This window comes from Carcharhinus amblyrhynchos, chromosome 4 (assembly GCF_965287045.1).
Source record: "Carcharhinus amblyrhynchos chromosome 4, sCarAmb.v2.hapA, whole genome shotgun sequence".
In the NCBI taxonomy this organism is placed as follows: domain Eukaryota; kingdom Metazoa; phylum Chordata; class Chondrichthyes; order Carcharhiniformes; family Carcharhinidae; genus Carcharhinus; species Carcharhinus amblyrhynchos.
In genome coordinates, this window is record NC_137327.1 from 22,514,423 (window position 1) to 22,533,533 (window position 19,111).

The following is a 19,111-nucleotide window of genomic DNA, read 5'->3' on the forward strand; positions in this document are numbered from 1 at the left end:
TAAGTTTTGCCTTGGTTCAATCTACTAGAGAGGATCACCTCGCATTTATCTAAAGTAAACTCCATCTGCCATTCGTCAGCCCACTGGCCCAGTTGATCAAGATCCCTTTGCAATCGGAGATAACTTTCTTCACTGTCCATTATGCCACCAATCACGGTGTCGTCTGCAAACTTACTAACCATGCTCCTTGAATTCTCATCCAAATCATTAATATAAATAGTGGACCCAGCACTGATCCCTGAGTCACAGGCCGCCAGTTTGAAAAACAACACTCTACAACCACTCTCTGGTTTCTGTTAAGAAGCCAATTTTGTATCCATTTAGATACCTCACCCTGGATCCCATGAGATTTAACCTTATGCAAAACCTACCATGTGGTACCTTGTCAAAGATATTAGTCTCCTGAGAAAGTAGAGGCATTGGTGGGCATTCTTAACTCTAGCATCGGCATGGAGGGACCAAGAAAGGTTATTGGTCATCTGGACACCTAGAAACTTGAAGCTCTCACCATTTCTATTTTGTCCTTGTTGATTTAGACAGGAAGAAGTCTCACAATACCAATCTAAAGTCCTAAAGATCTATTTGTTGGCACAAGCCACTAGCTTTCGGAGCGCTGCCCCTTCATCAGGTAAGTAGGAGTTCTGTTCACAAACAGGGCATATAAAGACACAAACTCAATTTACAAAATAATGGTTGGAATGCGAGTCTTCACAGGTAATCAAGTCTTAAAGGTACAGAGAGGATTAAGCACAGGTTAAAGAGATGTGTATTGTCTCTAGCCAGGACAGTCAGTGAAATTTTGCAAGCCCAGGAAAGTCGTGGGGGTTACAGATAGTGTGTCATGAGCCCAAGATCCCGGTTGAGGCTGTCTTCGTGTGCAGAACTTGGCTATCAGTCTCTGCTCAGCGACTCTGTGCTGTCATGTGTCGTGAAGGCCACCTTGGAGAACGTTTATCTGAAGATCAGAGGCTGAATGCCTGTGACCACTGAAGTGTTCCCCAACAGGAAGAGAGCAGTCTTGCCTCGTGATTGACGAACGATGTTCATTCATCCATAGTCGCAGCGTTGGCATGGTCTCCCCAATGTACTATGCCTCGGGACATCCTTTCCTGCAGCGTATCAGGTAGACAATGTTGGCCAGGTTGCAAATGTATGTAACATGAACTTGATGGATGGTGTTTTCACGTGAGACAAAGGCATCCGTGTCGATGATCCAGCACACCTTGCAGAGGTTGTTATTGGCAAGGTTGTGTGGTGTCGTGGTCACTGTTCTCCTGAAAGCTGAGTACTTTGCTGCAGACCATAGTATGTTTGAGGTTGTGGGTTGTTTGAACACAAGAAGTGGGGATGTAGGGATGGCATTGGCAAGATGTTTGTCTCCATTAATAACATGTTGAAGGCTCCGGAGATGTCGTAGCTTCTCCGCTCCAGGGAAGTACTGGACAACGAAGGGTACTCTGCTGTGTCCCGTTTTTGTCCTCTGAGGAGGTCGGTGCGGCTTTTCGCTGTGGCGCGCAGAACTGTCGATTGATGAATTGAGTACCATATCCTGCTCTTATGAGGGCATCTTTCAGCTCATGGAGGTGTCGCGATCTTCCTCATCTGAGCAGATTCGGTGTATACGGAGGGCTTGTCTGTAGGGGATGGCTCCTTTAATATGTTTAGGGTGGAAGCTGGAGAAGTGGAGCACCATGAGGCTTGTAGTACAGTGATGTGCTGAGGTGACCGCAAACTGCCAGCTCCAAGTGGAGAGGACCTTCAAGAAGATCACGCGTATCAACGCAGACATCAAGTTTCTACAAAGATGCAAGAAAGCGGACAAGATACCGAAAGGATGACAGATCACAAACTCATTCAGATCAACCTCTAACACAGACTATGCTGAGACACTTTGCCATCGCACCTCTCTCACTCCTCAACCACCTCATACACCAGCTCTACAGCAAACACCGCATCTTGGAAACCAAGATAAAGTCCATATTTTCAACTTGCGCTCAGGACGCAGACCAGCCGCGAAACTCTGCCAAGCAGATGAGACAAAGGAACTACACCATCTACATGCACACCAAGAACAGGAATCTTGAGAAACTCAGCATCACCACCAGCAGCAACCAAGCCTCCCCCAGTACCATTGTAGAAAACAGTACCACTGCTGGGAAGTCCATTGTCAGCTTGTTGGACTACACACTTCAACTAGATGAAATCGAAATTCTCAGCCGAGGGCTGAATTTCTGCCCCACCACCAAAATACACCCCATCAATCTCGCAGCAGATACAAAGGAATTCATCAGGCAAATGAGGCTGTGGGAGTTCTTCCACAAATCCCAGGAGGCCAATAGCGAACACAATGAGACAGCCAAAGAATCGGAACAGCTAACTGAGAGATCCGGAGTGCAGCAACCAAAGAGGAAAGAGTCGAATTGGACTCCTCCAGAAGGCCGCTGCTCTCAACTTGACAATAATACCCAAGCCATCAGGAGGTGTGTCAACACCTGATTCATCAGCCGCACTCAAGACAGCCCTGAACGTCACCCAAGCACAAAGCAACACCAAACGCAATCTCGAGACCAACCACAACATTGTCATCAAACCAACAGACAAAGGAGGGGCCACTGTCATACTGAACAGAACGGATTACTGCAAAGTGTAGTGACCATTGAACAATGAGGAACACTGCAGACTGTTACCCGCAGATCCAACCAAAGAACACACCCGTCAACTCAACATACTGATCAAGACTTTTGATCTGGATCTTCAGAGCACCCTCCGTGCTCTCATCCCACGTACTCCCCGCATTGGAGATCTCTACTGCCTCCTGAAGATACATAAGGCAAACACCTGGCCGTCCCATTGTATTGAGCAGTGGGACCCTGTGTGAGAACCTCTCCGGCTACATTGAGGGCATCCTGAAACCCACTGTACAAAGAACGCACAGTTTTTGTCGTGACACTACAGACTTCCTACAGAAACTCAGTACACTTGGAGCAGTTGAACCAGGAGCACTCCTTGTCACAATGGATGTCTCGGCACTCTACACCAGCATCCCCCACATTGATGGCATCGCTGCAACTGCTTCAGTACTCAACGTCGACAAGCACCAGTCTCCAGATGCAATTTTACAACTCATCCGCTTCATCCTGGACCACAATGTCTTCACCTTCAACAACCAATTCTTCACTGAGACACACGGAACAGCCCTGGGGACTAAATTCACACCTCAACATGCCAGTATCTTCATGCACAGGTTCAAACAAGACCTCTTGGTCGTATAGGACCTTCAACCGATGCTATACACTAGACACATTGACGTTTTCTTCCTTTGGACTCCTGGTGAACAATCACTGAAACAACTATATGATGACATCAACAAGTTCCATCTCACCATGGATTACTCTCCGGAATCAGTTGCATTCGTGGACACATGCATCTCCGTCAAGGATGTAACCTCAGCACATCACTGTACCGCAAGCCCACAACTAACCTCATGATGCTCCACTTCTCCAGCATCTACCCTAAATATGTTAAAGAAGCCATCCCCTATGGACAAACCCTCCATGTACACAGGATCTGCTCAGATGAAGAAGATTGTAACAGACACCTCCAGATTCTGAAAGATGCCCTCATAACAGCAGGATATGGCGTTCAATTCATCTATCCACAGTTCCAACACGCCACAGCAAAAAACCACTCCAACCTCCTCAAGACAAACACAGGACATGGCAGACAGAGTACCCTTCGTCGTCCACAACTCCCTTGGGACAGAGAAGCTACGACGACTTCTCCAGAGCCTTCATGTCATTGATGAAGACGAACATCTTGCCAAGGCCATCCCCACACCCCCACTTCTTGCCTTCAACCACACAACCTCAAACAGACCATTGTCTGCAGCAAACTACCAGCCTTCAGGAGAACAGTGACCATGACACCACAGCAACCTCTGCAAGACATGCCAGATCATCGACTCAGATGCCATCATCTCAGGTGAGAACACCATCCACAGGGTACACGGTACATACATTTGCAACTAGGCCAACATTGTCTACCTGATACGCTGCAGGAAAGGATATCCTGAGGCATGGTACATTGGGGTGACCACGCAGACACTACAACAATCACCAGGCAAGAGGGCTCTCTTCCTGTTGGGGAGTAGTTCACCAGTCACGGGCATTTGGTCTCTGATCTTCAGATAAGCGTTCTCCAAGGCGGCCTTCACAACACATGACAGCGCAGAGTCGCTGAGCAGAGACTGATAGCCAAATTCTGCACATGAGGACAGCCTCAACTGGGATCTTTGGTTCATGTCACACTATCTGTACCCCCATGACTTGCCTGAGCTTGCAAAATCTCACTAACTGTCCTGGCTGGAGACAGTACACATCTCTTTTAACCTGTGCTTAACCTTCTCTCCACTTACATTGTCTGTAGCTTTAAGACTTGATTACCTGTAAAGACTCGCATTCCAACCATTATTTTGTAAATTGAGTTTTTGTGAACAGAACTGCCACTCACCTGTTGAAGGGGCAGCGCTACAAAAGCTAGTGGCTTATGCTACCAAATAAACCCGTTGGACTTTAACCTGGTGTTGAAACTTCTTACTCTGCTTACCCCCTGCCGGCAGCTCCACATGATGTAGACAAGGGCATGTCCTTCACTCTACTTCCTGAATAAACCTTCACTGGTTCTCCTTTATCCTTTGTACATGTAACATCCTCAAAAAACTTCAACAGGTTTGTCAAACATGATTTCTCTTTTATAAATTCGCATCTGCCCAATCATGTTATTGTTTTCCAAGTTTCTAGTTATCGTGTTATACATAATTGATCTAACATTTTTCCCTACTACAGATGTCAAACTACCAGGTTCATAGTTGCTCATTTTCTCTCTTTTTAAATAGTGGGGTTACATTTGCTACTTTTCAGTCTGCAGGAACAGTTCCAGATTCTACAGGAATGCATATTTGTTGTAGACCAATAATACTACTTTAAATAATAGCCATTGCCTGTCTACTTTCATTATTGAGTATTTTCCCAGTCCCAACTCCAACTTGCCTCTCATTCCTTCATTGTTTCCATAGATCAGAATTAAGACCCTTGTTTCAGAATGTGTGATATCACTTTCAAACTTTAGAACATAGAAAAACTACAGCAAAAACAGGTCCTTTGGCCCACAAGTTGCACCGATGATATCCATACCTACTAGGCTTACCTGTAACCATATTCTATTAAGTTCCATGTACTCATCCAGAAGTCTCTTGAAAGATTCTATTGAATTTGCCTCCACCACCACCAACGGCAGCTGATTCCACTCACCCACCACCCTCTGAGTGAAAAACTTACCCCTGATATCTCCTCTATACCTACTCCCCAGCACCTTAAACCTGTGTCCTCTCATAGCAACCATTCCAGCCCTTGGAAAAAGCCTTTGAGAATCCACCTGATCTATACCCCTCAACATCTTATACACTTCTATCAGGTAACCTCTCATCCTTCGTCTCTCTCAGGAGAAAAGACCGAGCTCTAAAAATTCTATTAAATTCTATAAAATTCTATGATGTTATGGTCACCGTTTACTAAAGGCTCCATTTCAGCAAGGTTATTAATTAGCCCTTTCTCTGACATAATACTGAATCTAAAATAGCCCGATGCCTAGTTTGCTCTTTAACATACTACTCCAGAAACCATATTGCGTACACTTAAGGAATTCATCCTCCACTGCATTAGTGCTAATTAGATTTACTGAAGGGGATTGGTTCTGGATGGGATTGTTGTTAGTGCAGGCTCAATGGGCTGAATAGCCTCCTTCTACACTGTAGGGATTCTATTCTGTGGTAGTCTTGTGAATTCCCTTTTATTACTTCATTACTCATGTTTCATGCAGCACAAATTTCCTGATCTACACCATGCCCATGTTGTCACTCTACACCAGGTGGTACAGTGGTTAGCACTGCTGTCTCACGACTCCAGGGACGTGGGTTCGATTCTTGGCTTGAGTCACTGTCTATGTGTAGTCTGCCCGTGCCTGTGTAAGTTTCCTCCGGGTGCTCCAGTTTCATCCCACAGTCCAAAGATCTGCAGGTTAGCTGGATTGGTCATGCTAAGTTGCCCCTTAGTGTCAGGTGGACTAGCTAGGATAAATGGTTATGGAGATTGGGCCTGGGAAGGATTGTGGACGGTGCAGGCTCGATGAGCTGAGTGGTCTCCTTCTGCACTGGAGGGATTCTATGATCGTGCCCTATAAACAACTCCTCCCATTAGTCTTTGTTGTCCTCTGCTGTTTCTTTGCTTCACCCAAACTTATTCTATATCTTAATCCTGAGATCGTCTCTCATACTTACGTGGCGAAAAACTGCAGCAGGCGACGGTGCAGAGGGACCTCGGGGTCCTTGTGCATGAGTCGCAAAAACCCAGCTTGCAGGTGGTCAGGAAGGCGAATGGGATGCTGGCCTTCATAGCGAGGGGGATTGAATATAAAAGTAGGGAGGTCTTGCTGCAGCTGTATAGGGCATTGGTGAGGCCGCAGCTGGAGTACTGTGTGCAGTTTTGGGCGCCGCACCTGCGCAAGGATATTTTGGCCTTGGAGGGAGTGCAGAGGAGGTTTACTAGGCTGATACCGGAGTTGAGGAGGTTGAGCTATGAGGAGAGGCTGAATAAACTAGGCTTGTACTCGTTAGAGTTTAGAAGAATGAGGGGAGATCTCATTGAGACGTATAAGATGATGAATGGGATGGATAGGATAGAGGTGGAGAGACTCTTCCCGCTCAAAAAAGACAGTAGGACTAGGGGGCACAGCCTCAAGATAAAGGGGAGGTGGTTTAGAACGGAGTTGAGGAGGAACTTCTTCACTCAAAGGGTGGTGAATCTCTGGAATTCTCTGCCCGATGAAGTGGTGGAGGCTGCCTCGCTAAATATTTTTAAGAAGCGGGTTGATGGGTTCTTGATAAGAGAGGGGATTAAGGGTTATGGGGAGAGGGCGGGAAAGTGGAACTGAGCCACGACAGATCAGCCATGATCTTATTGAATGGCGGGGCAGGCTCGAAGGGCTAGATGGCCTACTCCTGCTCCTATTTCTTATGTTCTTATGTTCTTATTAATGTACTGACTTGTCCCTAATTAACAGCACTACCATACCTTCTTTTCACACATCTTTCCTAAGTGACAAATAACCTTGCATATTCAGTTCCCATTCTCAATCACCTTTTAACCTATCTTTGTCATAGGAATTACATCACACCCATTTATCTCTCTCTCAATATGTTCAGAACAAGGTGGATAATTTGAGTCCATTTTGTCTTTTTAACATTATTCCACATTCTTATCCTATTTAATGTTTGCCTTTGCTATTACTCTGCATTATGATCTTTCTTGATGCTTGCCTCTATTTCATCTGCCTTCATAATAATTTACAAAATGCAGTAAGGAACTCACCAAGACAGCACCTTGCACACCCACAGCTGATACCATCTAGTAGTCATGATGTGGGTATGCCGGCGTTGGACTGGCGTAAACACAGTAAAAAGTCTGACAACACCAGGTTTTAGTCCAACCTATTTATTTGATAATATTCTCACAAGCTTTCGAGGGGTTACCCTCTTCGTCAGGTGAATGGTCCATTCACCTGACGAAGAGGGTAACCCCTCGAAAGCTTGTGAGAATATTATCAAATAAATAGGTTGGACTAAAACCTGGTGTTGTCAGACTTTTTACCATCTAGTAGGACAGAGGCAGCAGACATATGGGAATACCACAACCTGAAAATGTCACTCCAACCCACTCTCTAGCTTGACTTGAAAATATATCACCATTTCTTTGCTGTTGCTGGGTCAAAATCTTGGAATTCCCTCCCTGACAGCACCTAACAACTAGGTGTACCTCCACCTCAAATTGAAGTGATTCAAGAAGGCAGCTCACCATCACCTTCTCAAGGGTAACTTGGGATGGGCAATAAGTGCTGGCCTAGCTATTGGCATCCTAATCCCATAAATTACTACTTTTAAAAAATCTTCCTAAGCAGTGAAACAATTTTATCTTTTGTTTTTAAAAACTTTTGCATTTTTCAGTGTTGACGATTTGGTCTATCAGTGTGCAATTTATTCCATTGCAGAGCAGACAGAGTACAAGGTCAAGTACAAACGATGATTACTAATTGCCTGTGTAGAATCCCTAGAACTATTTAAACTACCCATGGCTTAGAGAAATATTTAGTCAGATTATTTAATGCGTGAATAAATTCCGTATCATTCTTTGAGATGGCCATCTTGAATGATAAAAATGCAGATGTCCTGATCTCTGGATTAAATGGACACTTGCTTAACTGACTTTGAGTTTACTAAAGTCATGTATGCCTCATCCTGCCAAATCTTCCTGAGTCAAGTCAAGCTTGCAGCAATTTAAACAGAGTAGCTTCTCTGGTGAATAACATTTGAACGTATTCTCGATCACCAGATTAGAGGTGTTTGTGAATTCCTTTATTTATTAAATTGTCAGGATAGGTACTATAGGTAAGCGAATGTGAGTACCAGCATGATATGGATAGTGCCAACAAGAAAGTGAATGGTTTTAATATGGTACCACATGCGGAAAATAAAAGTTCATGGTGTAGGAAGTAACAAATGGGCATGAATAGAAGATTGAATACTAGCAAGAAATAGTAGGCATAAATGGGTCATTTTCAGGCTGGCAGGATGTGATTGGTGGTGTGCCATCGGGATCAGAGCTGGGTCTCAACTCTTCGTAATTTATATAATGATTAGTATGGTTGTTAAATTTGCTAATGGTACAACAAAGTTGTGAAGAAAGCAAAAGGAGACACAAGGATATAGATAGGTCAGGTGAGTGGGTGAATGTCTGGAAAATGGAGTATAATATGGGCAAGTATGAAATCCACTTTGGTAGGAAGAATAAAAAAGAGCATATTACCCAAGTGGGGAGAGATTGCAGAGGGATCTGGGTGTCCTCATGCATGACTCTCAAAAGATTTGTATGCAGGTGCAGCAAGTAATTAGAAATGCTAATTGGAATGTTATTGTTTATTGCCACGGAATTGGAGTTTAGGAGAGTAAGAGATGACTTGAGTGAAACTTAAAAGATCCTGAGGGGACCTGACAGGGTGGATGTGGAGAGGATGTTTCTTTTTGTAAAAGAATCTAGGAACTAGGGTTGATGTTTAAAAATAAGGGGCTGTCCATCTAAGACAGTGAGGAGAAATATTTCTGAGGAGTGAGAGTCTTTGGAATTCTCTTCCTCAAATGGTGGTGGAGGCAGAACCTTTGAATATTTTGAAGGCAAAGAAACAAGTTCTTGATAAGCAAGGGGATGAAAGATTACTGGGGATGGACAGGAATGTGGAGTAGGGGTTAACATGAGATCAGGTTGACAGAATGGGTTCGAGGGGTTGATTGCCTTACTCCTGCTCCTAATCACTATGTTCGAATGAATGGGTAGGACAATGGTTTGAACTGAGCGACTTGAAGCGAGAAGAAGGGTTGAATAAGAGAGGAACAGTTGAAGTAAAAAGCAAAATATTGCAGATACTGGAATCTGAAACAAAAAAAAAAGAAAATGCTGGAAAATCTCAGCAGATCTGATAGCATCTGTGGCCCACAGATACTGTCAGACCTGTGAGATTTTCCAGCATTTTCTGTTTTTGTAACAGTTGAAACAACTTTGGAGAATTGGTGGTTGTGGTGTATGGAAAACACAAACACCAGTTTGTTTTTCTTGCTTATAAAAGTAAGTTAGTAAGTTAACCACAATGCATTATTTTTAATATGAAAGGGCAAACTCTTTCTGGGCAGCATGTCCCCAGAAACTTCTGTAAGTACACCATAATTTCCTAAGCCTTCAACATTTTGGGTTTCTCTTTCAAACTTTCATTTCCTTTCACCCCCTAGTCAACAACGTATGGAAAGGATCATAGTGCATGCCTATGTTAGCTGTTTGAAGTTATTGATCCACTTTTGCTAGTTTTCTGTGTTGGCATAGATTTATACTAGTTATGTCACCACGCTGTCATACCACCCCAAGTTTTGTCTCCCACTTAGACAATCTTTTTACCTATTTAAACATTTACAATGCAAGCCCATTCTCACTTTACAGCAGAAATCTATAGATGTAAATCTTGCCATACTGACATTCTTAGAATTTGTTAGTAAGATGTGAAGTAAATCTTGTTGCATGATTTACTGATGACCATTGCAGATGGGCACTTTGGTGTCTACACGTCTATTGCTATGACTTCCAGCTTTCAACTCTGTCTGTTAGTAGTACATAACCGAAGTGATGGCAATGAACGAGAAATTAATCCCATAATGTAAATTTCTTGAGTTCCTTCAAAGAGGCTACAATGGAAATCACTGGCATGGAGGATATGGGGTGGGAGGAAAGTAAAATTAGAGATTTCTTCCCAAGCTCAGTGACTGTATCATCCTCCTTGTATTCTTTATTACCATTCTACTAACTGAAGAATGCAATCAAGTGACGTGGTACTTTCTCTTGCAGTAATTATAAGAACCTATATTGAAATATACTACTCATATTTTCTACGATAAAGATAGTATATACTTTCAGAAATATACATGTAATCTTAAGCAGTTAGCAGAGTTCCATCCCCTAACAGCAGAAGAAGCCTGCATCTTACATTTCTCTGTGTCATTCATCCTTAAAATCCAAGCACTAGCATTGGTAGTAAATTCATTGAGGGCACCTTAGTGTGTCTCAGGAAAGAGTCCAAAATGGGGCTGGCTTGGGGATGTTTTATGTATGCCCTCAGTTGCAAAGTTCTAGGATTCAGATGTTCTTGACCTGAATTTAAAAGAAAAATACTATCTGAGCCCCAACTTTTGCTGCAGTCATTAAAGGATGTCCATGTCCAGTCAGCCTATTATTTATGAATGTTCAGATTGCTGGAGCTTGGATTCCAATCTTCAAGGAACACACTTTTCCAGCTTCAACCTGCGCCTCTAGCAGGTTGAAGCTGGAAAAGAGTGTTCCTTGAAGACTGGAATCCAAATTGGACAGTGTTATTTTGCTGAACTCCATTGCTCTCTACTGCCTAGAGGCCTACCTTCCATAAAGCCTGAGAATGTACAGAGGGTGTTTTTCACATCAGGGGCGTGACTTATATACACAGATGAGATTCTCTTACAGCATAATGCCAAATTTGGTCTACCCAGACTTCCCCTGGCTTAAATGATATAGGAATTGACAGAAGTCATGGAGGAATAGATAGTTACTGTAATAGAGAACATGGCAGAACAGTTACAAGGCCATCCCAACACAAGAAAATCAATTGACTACTCACTGCACTTAACTCCAGCCACTATGGGACACAGGGTTAAAAGATGGATTGTGAGAAGCAATGCAGCTTCACCAAGGGGAACTATCTCCATGAACACACATGCACTGTGAACTTGGAGGGAAATAAATTGTGTAGAGTTTCCACTGCTGAATAAGGTGAAAGCAAATACCTCTTTCCATTCTGTGCTAATTAAGGCATGAATTGAAATGATTAGAACACTTTTTAGAGCAACCTCCAGAGTCACTGAACTGATTAGATGCTTTGGTGCTACTTGAGGTGGATTGAGCATTGGCAAGTTCCCACCTGTCTTTTATGGATCCTCTGGTATGTTAACATCTTAGAAATTGTTCCTTTACTATCAGTTTCTCTTTGATATTGTAAACCATGATTGAGCTATTTGTTTACTTAGAGAAACATTTCCTACATGATGTGAGTCAGTAAAAATAAAACAAAAATGTGATTAATGCCAAATGCCATGGATTGATTTTTTTTTTCAGGGGATATGGGCGCCACTGGCAAAGTCAGCATCTGTTGCCCAACCCTAATTGCTGTTGAATCAAACAATGCAAAGGACAGTTCAGAGTTAACCACTTTGCTGTGAGTCTAGAGTCACACATAGGTCAGGCCATGTAAAGACAGCAGATTTCCTTCCCTAAAGGACGTTAGCAAACCAGATGGGTCTTTAAGACAATCAATGATAGTTTCATGGTCACCATTTCTGAAACCAGCTTTATATTCCAGATTTACTAATTGAATTTAAATTTCACAAGTTGCCCTAGTGAGATTTGAACCCATGGTCCAAAAGTATTAGCCTGGATTTCTAGATTACTAGTTCAGTGACATTACCACTAGGCCACTATGTACTCCTAGCTGGCCATTACTACAACCTGGAAACCTGGTGGTGTGGGGAAGGGGATAATACTTCCTGTTCTACTCACATGAGTATCTCAAATCTGGCTGCCAGAAAACGAGTTATCTGAAAGCTGGACATTGTTAGAATTTCCATGTATCAATTTTAATTGAGCAAAATTAAAAAGATTATCTGAATAAATTGGCTCGGCACTGCATTGGTGCAGTGTGGTAGTGACTAGCTGTCCCTTCACCGCTTGGTATTCCCATGTTCCAGGTGACCCTTGACCCAAACTACCTGACCTGAAATTTGGCATGGCCCTCCAAGGTTGCCAGTTTTGAAACACCGTACCCCTACTTTTTATCATTGCCAGCTCTTCTAGTCACTGAGTGTACAGTACTGCATTTAATCACTTGTGTTCTCTACATTTTCTCTTTTCAGTAGCAGTATTTTGAAATTCTTGTTTGATATTGTGGTACATCTGGGAAGAAAGTGTCATTTATGAATTACATGAATAAAATGGGGGTTCTGGGTTAATGATTCTTATTAAATATATATGATCTTCGACATATGTTGAGTATTTAAAGTAAATGCATCTTTTTTTTGGAAAAGCTGCTTCAATTGTTTTCCAACTCCTTTTCAAACTGTGCAAATAAAGGTACAGATACAATGCAGGTTGTAGTGGCATTCCAAGGACATTTGTGGGGTGAAGAAACGATTACAAAAGAAAAGGGCCAATGATTGTTAAAACTTGTAGTCTGTGCTCAAAATCTTTGAAACTAAATTATTAAAGTAGCCAGCTGAGTAAATGTAGGAGGAAAACACATTGTGAGGCAGCACATAACCATTAATTAAGTTTAGTTTTATTTATTGGTGTCAGAAGTAGGCTTATGTTAACACTGCAATGAAGTTACTGTGAAAATCCCCTAGTCACCACACTCTGGCACTGTACTCAGTTTGGGTACACGGAGACAGAATTTAGCATGGCCACTGCACCTAACCAGCACGTCTTTTGGACAGTGGGAGGAAACCGGAGCCCCCGAAGGAAACCCATGCAGACGTGGGAAGAATGTGCAAACTCCGCACAGACAGTGACCCAAGCTGGGAATCAAACCCCAATCCTTGCACTGGGAGGTAGTTGTGCTAACCACTGTGCCACCATGCTACCCAATTAATGAGGCCCAGTATCTTGATTCTGATTGTCTATTCATAATTTTATGGACATAACCAAGGTCTGGTTGGGTAGAAGATTCAAAATTTAATTATTAAAGTCCCAAATATAAAGGGAATACCCAGCAAACCTAAGTAAGTTTTAGAGTAAGTCTAAATGTTTTCTTAGCTTAGCTTTATATGAGAAAATGCAATTGAACCATGATCCTCTTTCATTCGAGTAATAGCAATTAGAGATATGGCTACTTTGTTCCATAACCATTGGTGGAAAACAAGGATATAGTTATCCATCTAATTTTGTCACATTTTCAAACTTAAAGGGCACTAAGTATTTTGATTTATATGTTTTCTTAGTAAAGAATAAAAAGATGGCGAATTACAGCACATCCTGTCTTAATATTTTTGGTAAATCAACTTTTTTTAGAACATGGAACATAGAAACAGTACAGGCTCTTCAGCCCTCAATGTTGTGATGAGCTATGTCCAAATCCAAGATCAAGCTAACCCACTCCCTATAATTCTGGTGTGCTCCATGTGCCTATCCAATAACTGCTTAAAAGTTCCTAAAGTGTCCAACTCCACTATCACAGCAGGCAGTGTATTCCACACCCCAAGCACTCTGATATCTCCCACCATGAACCTTACAGTTATGCCCCCTAGTAACAGCTACTTCCACCCGAGGAAATAGTCTCTGCACGTCCACTCTATCTATCCCCCTCATCATCTTATAGATCTCTATTAAGTTACCTCTCATCCTCCCCCACTCGAAAGAGAAAAGCCCCAGCTCCCTCAACCTTTTTTCATAAGACCTACCCTCCAAACTAGGCAGCATCCTGGTAAATCTCCTCTGCACTGTCTCCAATGCTTCCACATCCTCCTTATAATATTCCAAATGGTTTCACCAACATCCGGTATAGTTGCAGAATAACCCCACGTTTCTTAAACTCAAACCCCCGGTTAATAAACACTAACACATTATAAGCCTTCTTCATGGCTCTATTTGGCGAATTACTGATATATTCCTAACTGAGGAGACTAAAGGGATTCGAAAGAGTGACTGCATAATAGTTTTTTTTCGCTTTTGTCTTTCTACCATTAACAGCCTATCACCTGACAGCTTGCACAGTTCTCAAAACGATGTCCAGGCAGAGTCCAGACCTTTACCTATATCATTCTTGAAGGGGGGGAGGTTTGGTGGTTCGTGGGAAATGCCAGAAAAAAAAACAAAAGATTTGTTAATCTTAAAGTAAGGAATATGCTAGTACCTTTTGTCGCTGTGAAATATATACAAAATTTTATTTACAGATTGTGGACAGTTAATGAGCATGACGAACGTACCTCAGCCATGCCCAACTGGACCATCTACTTTGTCTGATCAACTTCTCGTGATAAGCCAGTCAGGGCAAGCACAGAATGAAGGACAAGCTGTTTCTACGCTTCTCCCACAGCAGATGACTGATACAAGGCAACTATCATCTACCATTACTGAACAGAACATGGAAAAGATTGATGACATCCTTGTGACTTTACAGAACCAAGGAAGCAACATCAGCCGATCATTTAATCCATAGGTGGGGTGAATTTGGATATTGTACAAAGGCATTTTAAACTGCATAATGAATAAATAAAATTGGCATGCCACAGTTAGGCCCAGGACTTAACTTTCAGTAATAATCATGTGTATGGGAAGAGCCCCTCGGCTCATCACATCCACACCAGTCAAAGACAAATAACCCAACTATTCTAATTCTGTTATTCCGCACTTGGAATGCCTTGGCAGCACAAGTACACATCTAAATACACATTTTTTCCAGTTCTTGTTTTACAGGTAATGAATGAGGCATGCAAAAATAGAGTCCAAATAATCCACAGGATGAAATCCCTGATGCAGTTTGCAGGATCCACAAATGCTACCTAATTAACGTTGGACCAGCAGTCCAAAATGCCATGATGGGAATGTACTGCCATCTTCCTACCCCTTTCTTCAACCCTTTCCTCATGGGAACTTTGACTTGCAATCTGCGGTGGTGTGGTTGTCTAGGGTCAGCCAGCAATGCCAGCATTATTCCCATTGGTCTGCTGAGCAAAGGGACAAACTTCACACTTTCTCATTTTAAAAAAAAAACCCTCTTCAAGGATCCAGGTCGCCACTTAAATGACATAGCAACCATCAGAAAAAAGCTTCATAAAATTAGAAATAGGAATTTCTGGTGTAGAAATCGCCACCCTAGCCTCATCCTGACCTATCATTTAACTTCTAAAAATCAACAGAGGTTTTGTTCCTTACAAAGGTAGCCTGGAAATGGTTGACAATTAGCATAACTGAAATTTTGCTCAGAGTTTTTGGTTGGTTTCCTACTAGAGTTTCAGCAGAAAAGAAGCAGGAATTTTGGGGTTTCAGGCCATGTTTTGTTCTGTTTTCATAATCTACTACTATTTGAATGGCAAACTCAGCAGTGAATAACAAATCTTAGAAATTGAAATATTTGCGCTTAGTGAATGTCGCTAGTGCTGTATAATCTAGGAAATCACTTACCTTCAAAATGCCCTTTGCATTTTTGTAATGCAGTTGGCATTTACACAGTTTCGTTGATGCAACCAAATGTATGAAGCCTAATCTTCATTCAGGCCGAGTCAATAATGGCGTATTTGATTTTTTAAAAAACTTGCATTTTTATAGCACCTTTTGTGTTACAAGACATTCCAAACTATTTTACACCCAACCATATGACTACAACATAGATGGAGGCCATTCCTGATGTGGAGTGGTAGCTTAACAGTGCAAAGTTGATATTATCATTTTTGTTCAACAAAGTCTTGAATGTCCTTATTCCTCTTTCAATCTCCGCATCAATGTGCGGGTATCTGGGTGAGCAAGAGCTGGTTGTGTGGACAAATCCATAGACTTCAGTGACCCACTTAAAAGATTGTTGGCAAACTGTGGGCTGCTTTCTGAAATGACTTGTGCATGGCAAAAATTTATTTCAGTAACATTAATGACCACGAAGGCAGTTTAACCTCAGTCCATCCGGAGAATTAGTTAACAACTCAATAACTTTGAATTCAAAGATCCATTTCTGAGATGGTTCCATGACCTGGATGGAAATGTGGATACCATTGGTGATTTTCTTTGCACTTGGCTATGGATTGCACAGATGATGCAATTTGAAATGATTTCATACAATCTTGAGATCCCTGACCATCAATTTCACACTCCAGACTTGAGAATGGACAGTTGGACTCTCTCTCATCATAAGCCAGAAAGACACCCTTGACACTAAAATGTCTTCAATGCTGAAAGGATTATTTCAGGATGAGATTATTTATAACATATTAAGGCTATCCTTTGAGGCAGTATTCCTGAATTTTAGAAAATTCATCTACTTTCTGTGCCTTGAAAATTTAATTTGGCCTCTGTTGTGATCAATGAGCTATAAGGCTCCACATCTTTGAGAAAATTTATGTGAACTTGTTCAGGCTTTTCAGTAGGAATGCGTGACAAGGTGCTGGCTGTAACTTGTTGTTTTTCTTACTCATATTTGTTCATCCATTTCTTGCTTGATGCAAACTGTCCTTCCGAGATGGTTAACTTCTGATTCCTTCAGTTCATGGGAAATCTTCTGCCTGGTTTTCTTCATATTTTCACATTGTTCTATTGGATTCACGTGCTCTCATTTTGAGCACATGGTTCGATCTTCTCAAGATTTTTAAATAAGTTAGGAAATTTTGTGCTGAATCCTTTCAGTTTGTCTTGGCTTCCCAATTCATCGACTTTATGGATGAGTTGTAGATCCGTGCAAGCTTTTCAGTTGAACAGCGAGTACTCTTCGATTTGAATCACATACAAAGCTTCTGTGATTTCTCTTCCTTTGAATTGACATGTCACGATCAACTGTTTCATGACATTCAGTGAAACAAAACTGTGGTGGATGTTGGAAATCTGGAATGTAAACAGAAAATCTGAAAAAACCCAGTAGGTCTGGTGACCAGTGTGGAGAGAGAAATAGAATTAATGTTTTGAGTCTGCATGACTTTTTCAAAGTTCAGTAAAATGCCTCCTGAACTGTGGAATTTTATATGGTTGATGGCTGGAAGAAATCTTACTGTAGCCACTGTTCTGTGTCCGAAAGAATGGAAACTTCTGATCTATTGTCTAATTTAAAGTTTGTTTTGTTTCCGTTGAATGTAATGTCTGCACTCCAATGGCTTCCATTATTACTGTTATTTCTCCTTAGTATAGCACTTCATTAACTTCTGCGTCATCTTCAATTTTTTGAATGCCACATGTTTTAATTGGTTTCTCTCTAAATTTCAGTCTTAGGAACTTTTTCTTGCTGAAAACAGATTTTAAATGTCCTCTCCACTTGCAGGAATGGCACTCCACATTTTTGGCAGGACATTCTTGGCACTGGTACAGCCTTTTCCCACCACAGTGAGAACATTGCATAATTGCAGCTCTCTTTGTGCTTTCCCTTTTTCTGAGTTGTTGTGCTGCTACATCTATGTTCTACAAACTGCACTGTCAATTGTTTTTCTCCAAAATCAAACAATTTGCATATAGCAATATTTTTCAAACAGATCACAACTTGGTTCCCTATCTTTGTATATCAACTTGGTTCCCTGTCATCTTTTCTTCAGCAAGTTTAGGAACAACATAGTTGCTTCCATCATCCAAATCCATTAATATGGATTGCAAATAGTTGTGGCCCTGGCACTGATCTGTGACACTCCACTAGTTACAATTTGCCAACTTGAAAGATAATCCATTTTTCCTGATTCTGTTTCCTGTTAGCCTGTCCATGCTAATATATATTACCGCACCACCAGATGCTTTTATCTTGTGTAATAATCTTTTATGTCGCACCTTGATCAAATACTTTTTGGAAATCCAAATATACTACATTTATTGTTTCTCCTTTATTACATCCTGAAAAACTCTAATAAATTTGTAAAACACAATTTCCCTTTCACAGAATGCCTTATTTATTTTGATTTACTAAATTTCCTGCTACTCCCTCTTTAATAATTGATTCTAGCATTTTCCTGATGACAGATGGGCTAACTGGCCCATAGTCTACTGATTTCTGTCTCCCTCCTCTCGAATAGAACTATTGACAGTTTTCCAATCCACGGGGATCTTTCCAGGATCTAGAGAATTTTGGAAGATTAAAACCAATGCATTTTGTTATTTCAGCAGACCCCAGGATGCAAACCACCAAGTTCACAAGATTTGTCAGCTTTTAGTTTTCTCATTACTTTGTCTTTAGTGATTGTTTTAAATTCCTCTTTCCCTTTTGTCACTTGATTTTCTACTTTTTGGATTTTTTTGTGCCTTCTGCAGTGAAGACTCTTACAAAATGTGAAGACTGATACAAAATTGTTCAAAGCTTCTGCTATTATCTGTTTCCTATCATTATTCCCCAAGTTTTACTCTCTTATGTGATCATTGCTCACTTTGGCTATTCTTTTTCTTTTTGTTTACTTTTAGAAGCTTTTACTGTCATGTTTTTCTTGTAGTTTTTCTCTTGTACTCCAACTTTTTCTTTTTTTTTAGTCATCCTTTGCTGGTTTCCTATACTACTGTCTTATCTTCACAATATCATATGTCTTTTCTTTCAATTTGATACTATCCTTAACTTCCTTAGTTAGGCACAGGTAATGCATCCTTCTGGTCCAGTCTCTTCCTCAATAGAATGTATCTTTGTGGAGCATTAGGAAACATTTCCTTCAATGTCTGCTACTGCTTATCCCTTTTAACTCTTTCCCAGTCCACTTTAGCCAACTCTGTCTTCATAT

At 41.5% G+C, this 19,111-nt stretch overlaps 1 protein-coding gene across 4 annotated transcripts in view; it reads left to right on the top strand.

Annotated features, from left to right (window-relative positions):
- Positions 1-19,111, top strand: part of nfat5b (nuclear factor of activated T cells 5b) — a 170,455-nt gene that overhangs the window by 144,619 nt on the left and 6,725 nt on the right. For all 4 annotated transcript variants that reach the window (XM_080186804.1, XM_080186802.1, XM_080186803.1 and 1 more), the window contains one exon: positions 14,621-14,886. In XM_080186804.1, coding sequence (XP_080042930.1) covers positions 14,621-14,886 — 266 coding nt within the window. The remainder of the gene's footprint in view (positions 1-14,620; positions 14,887-19,111) is intronic.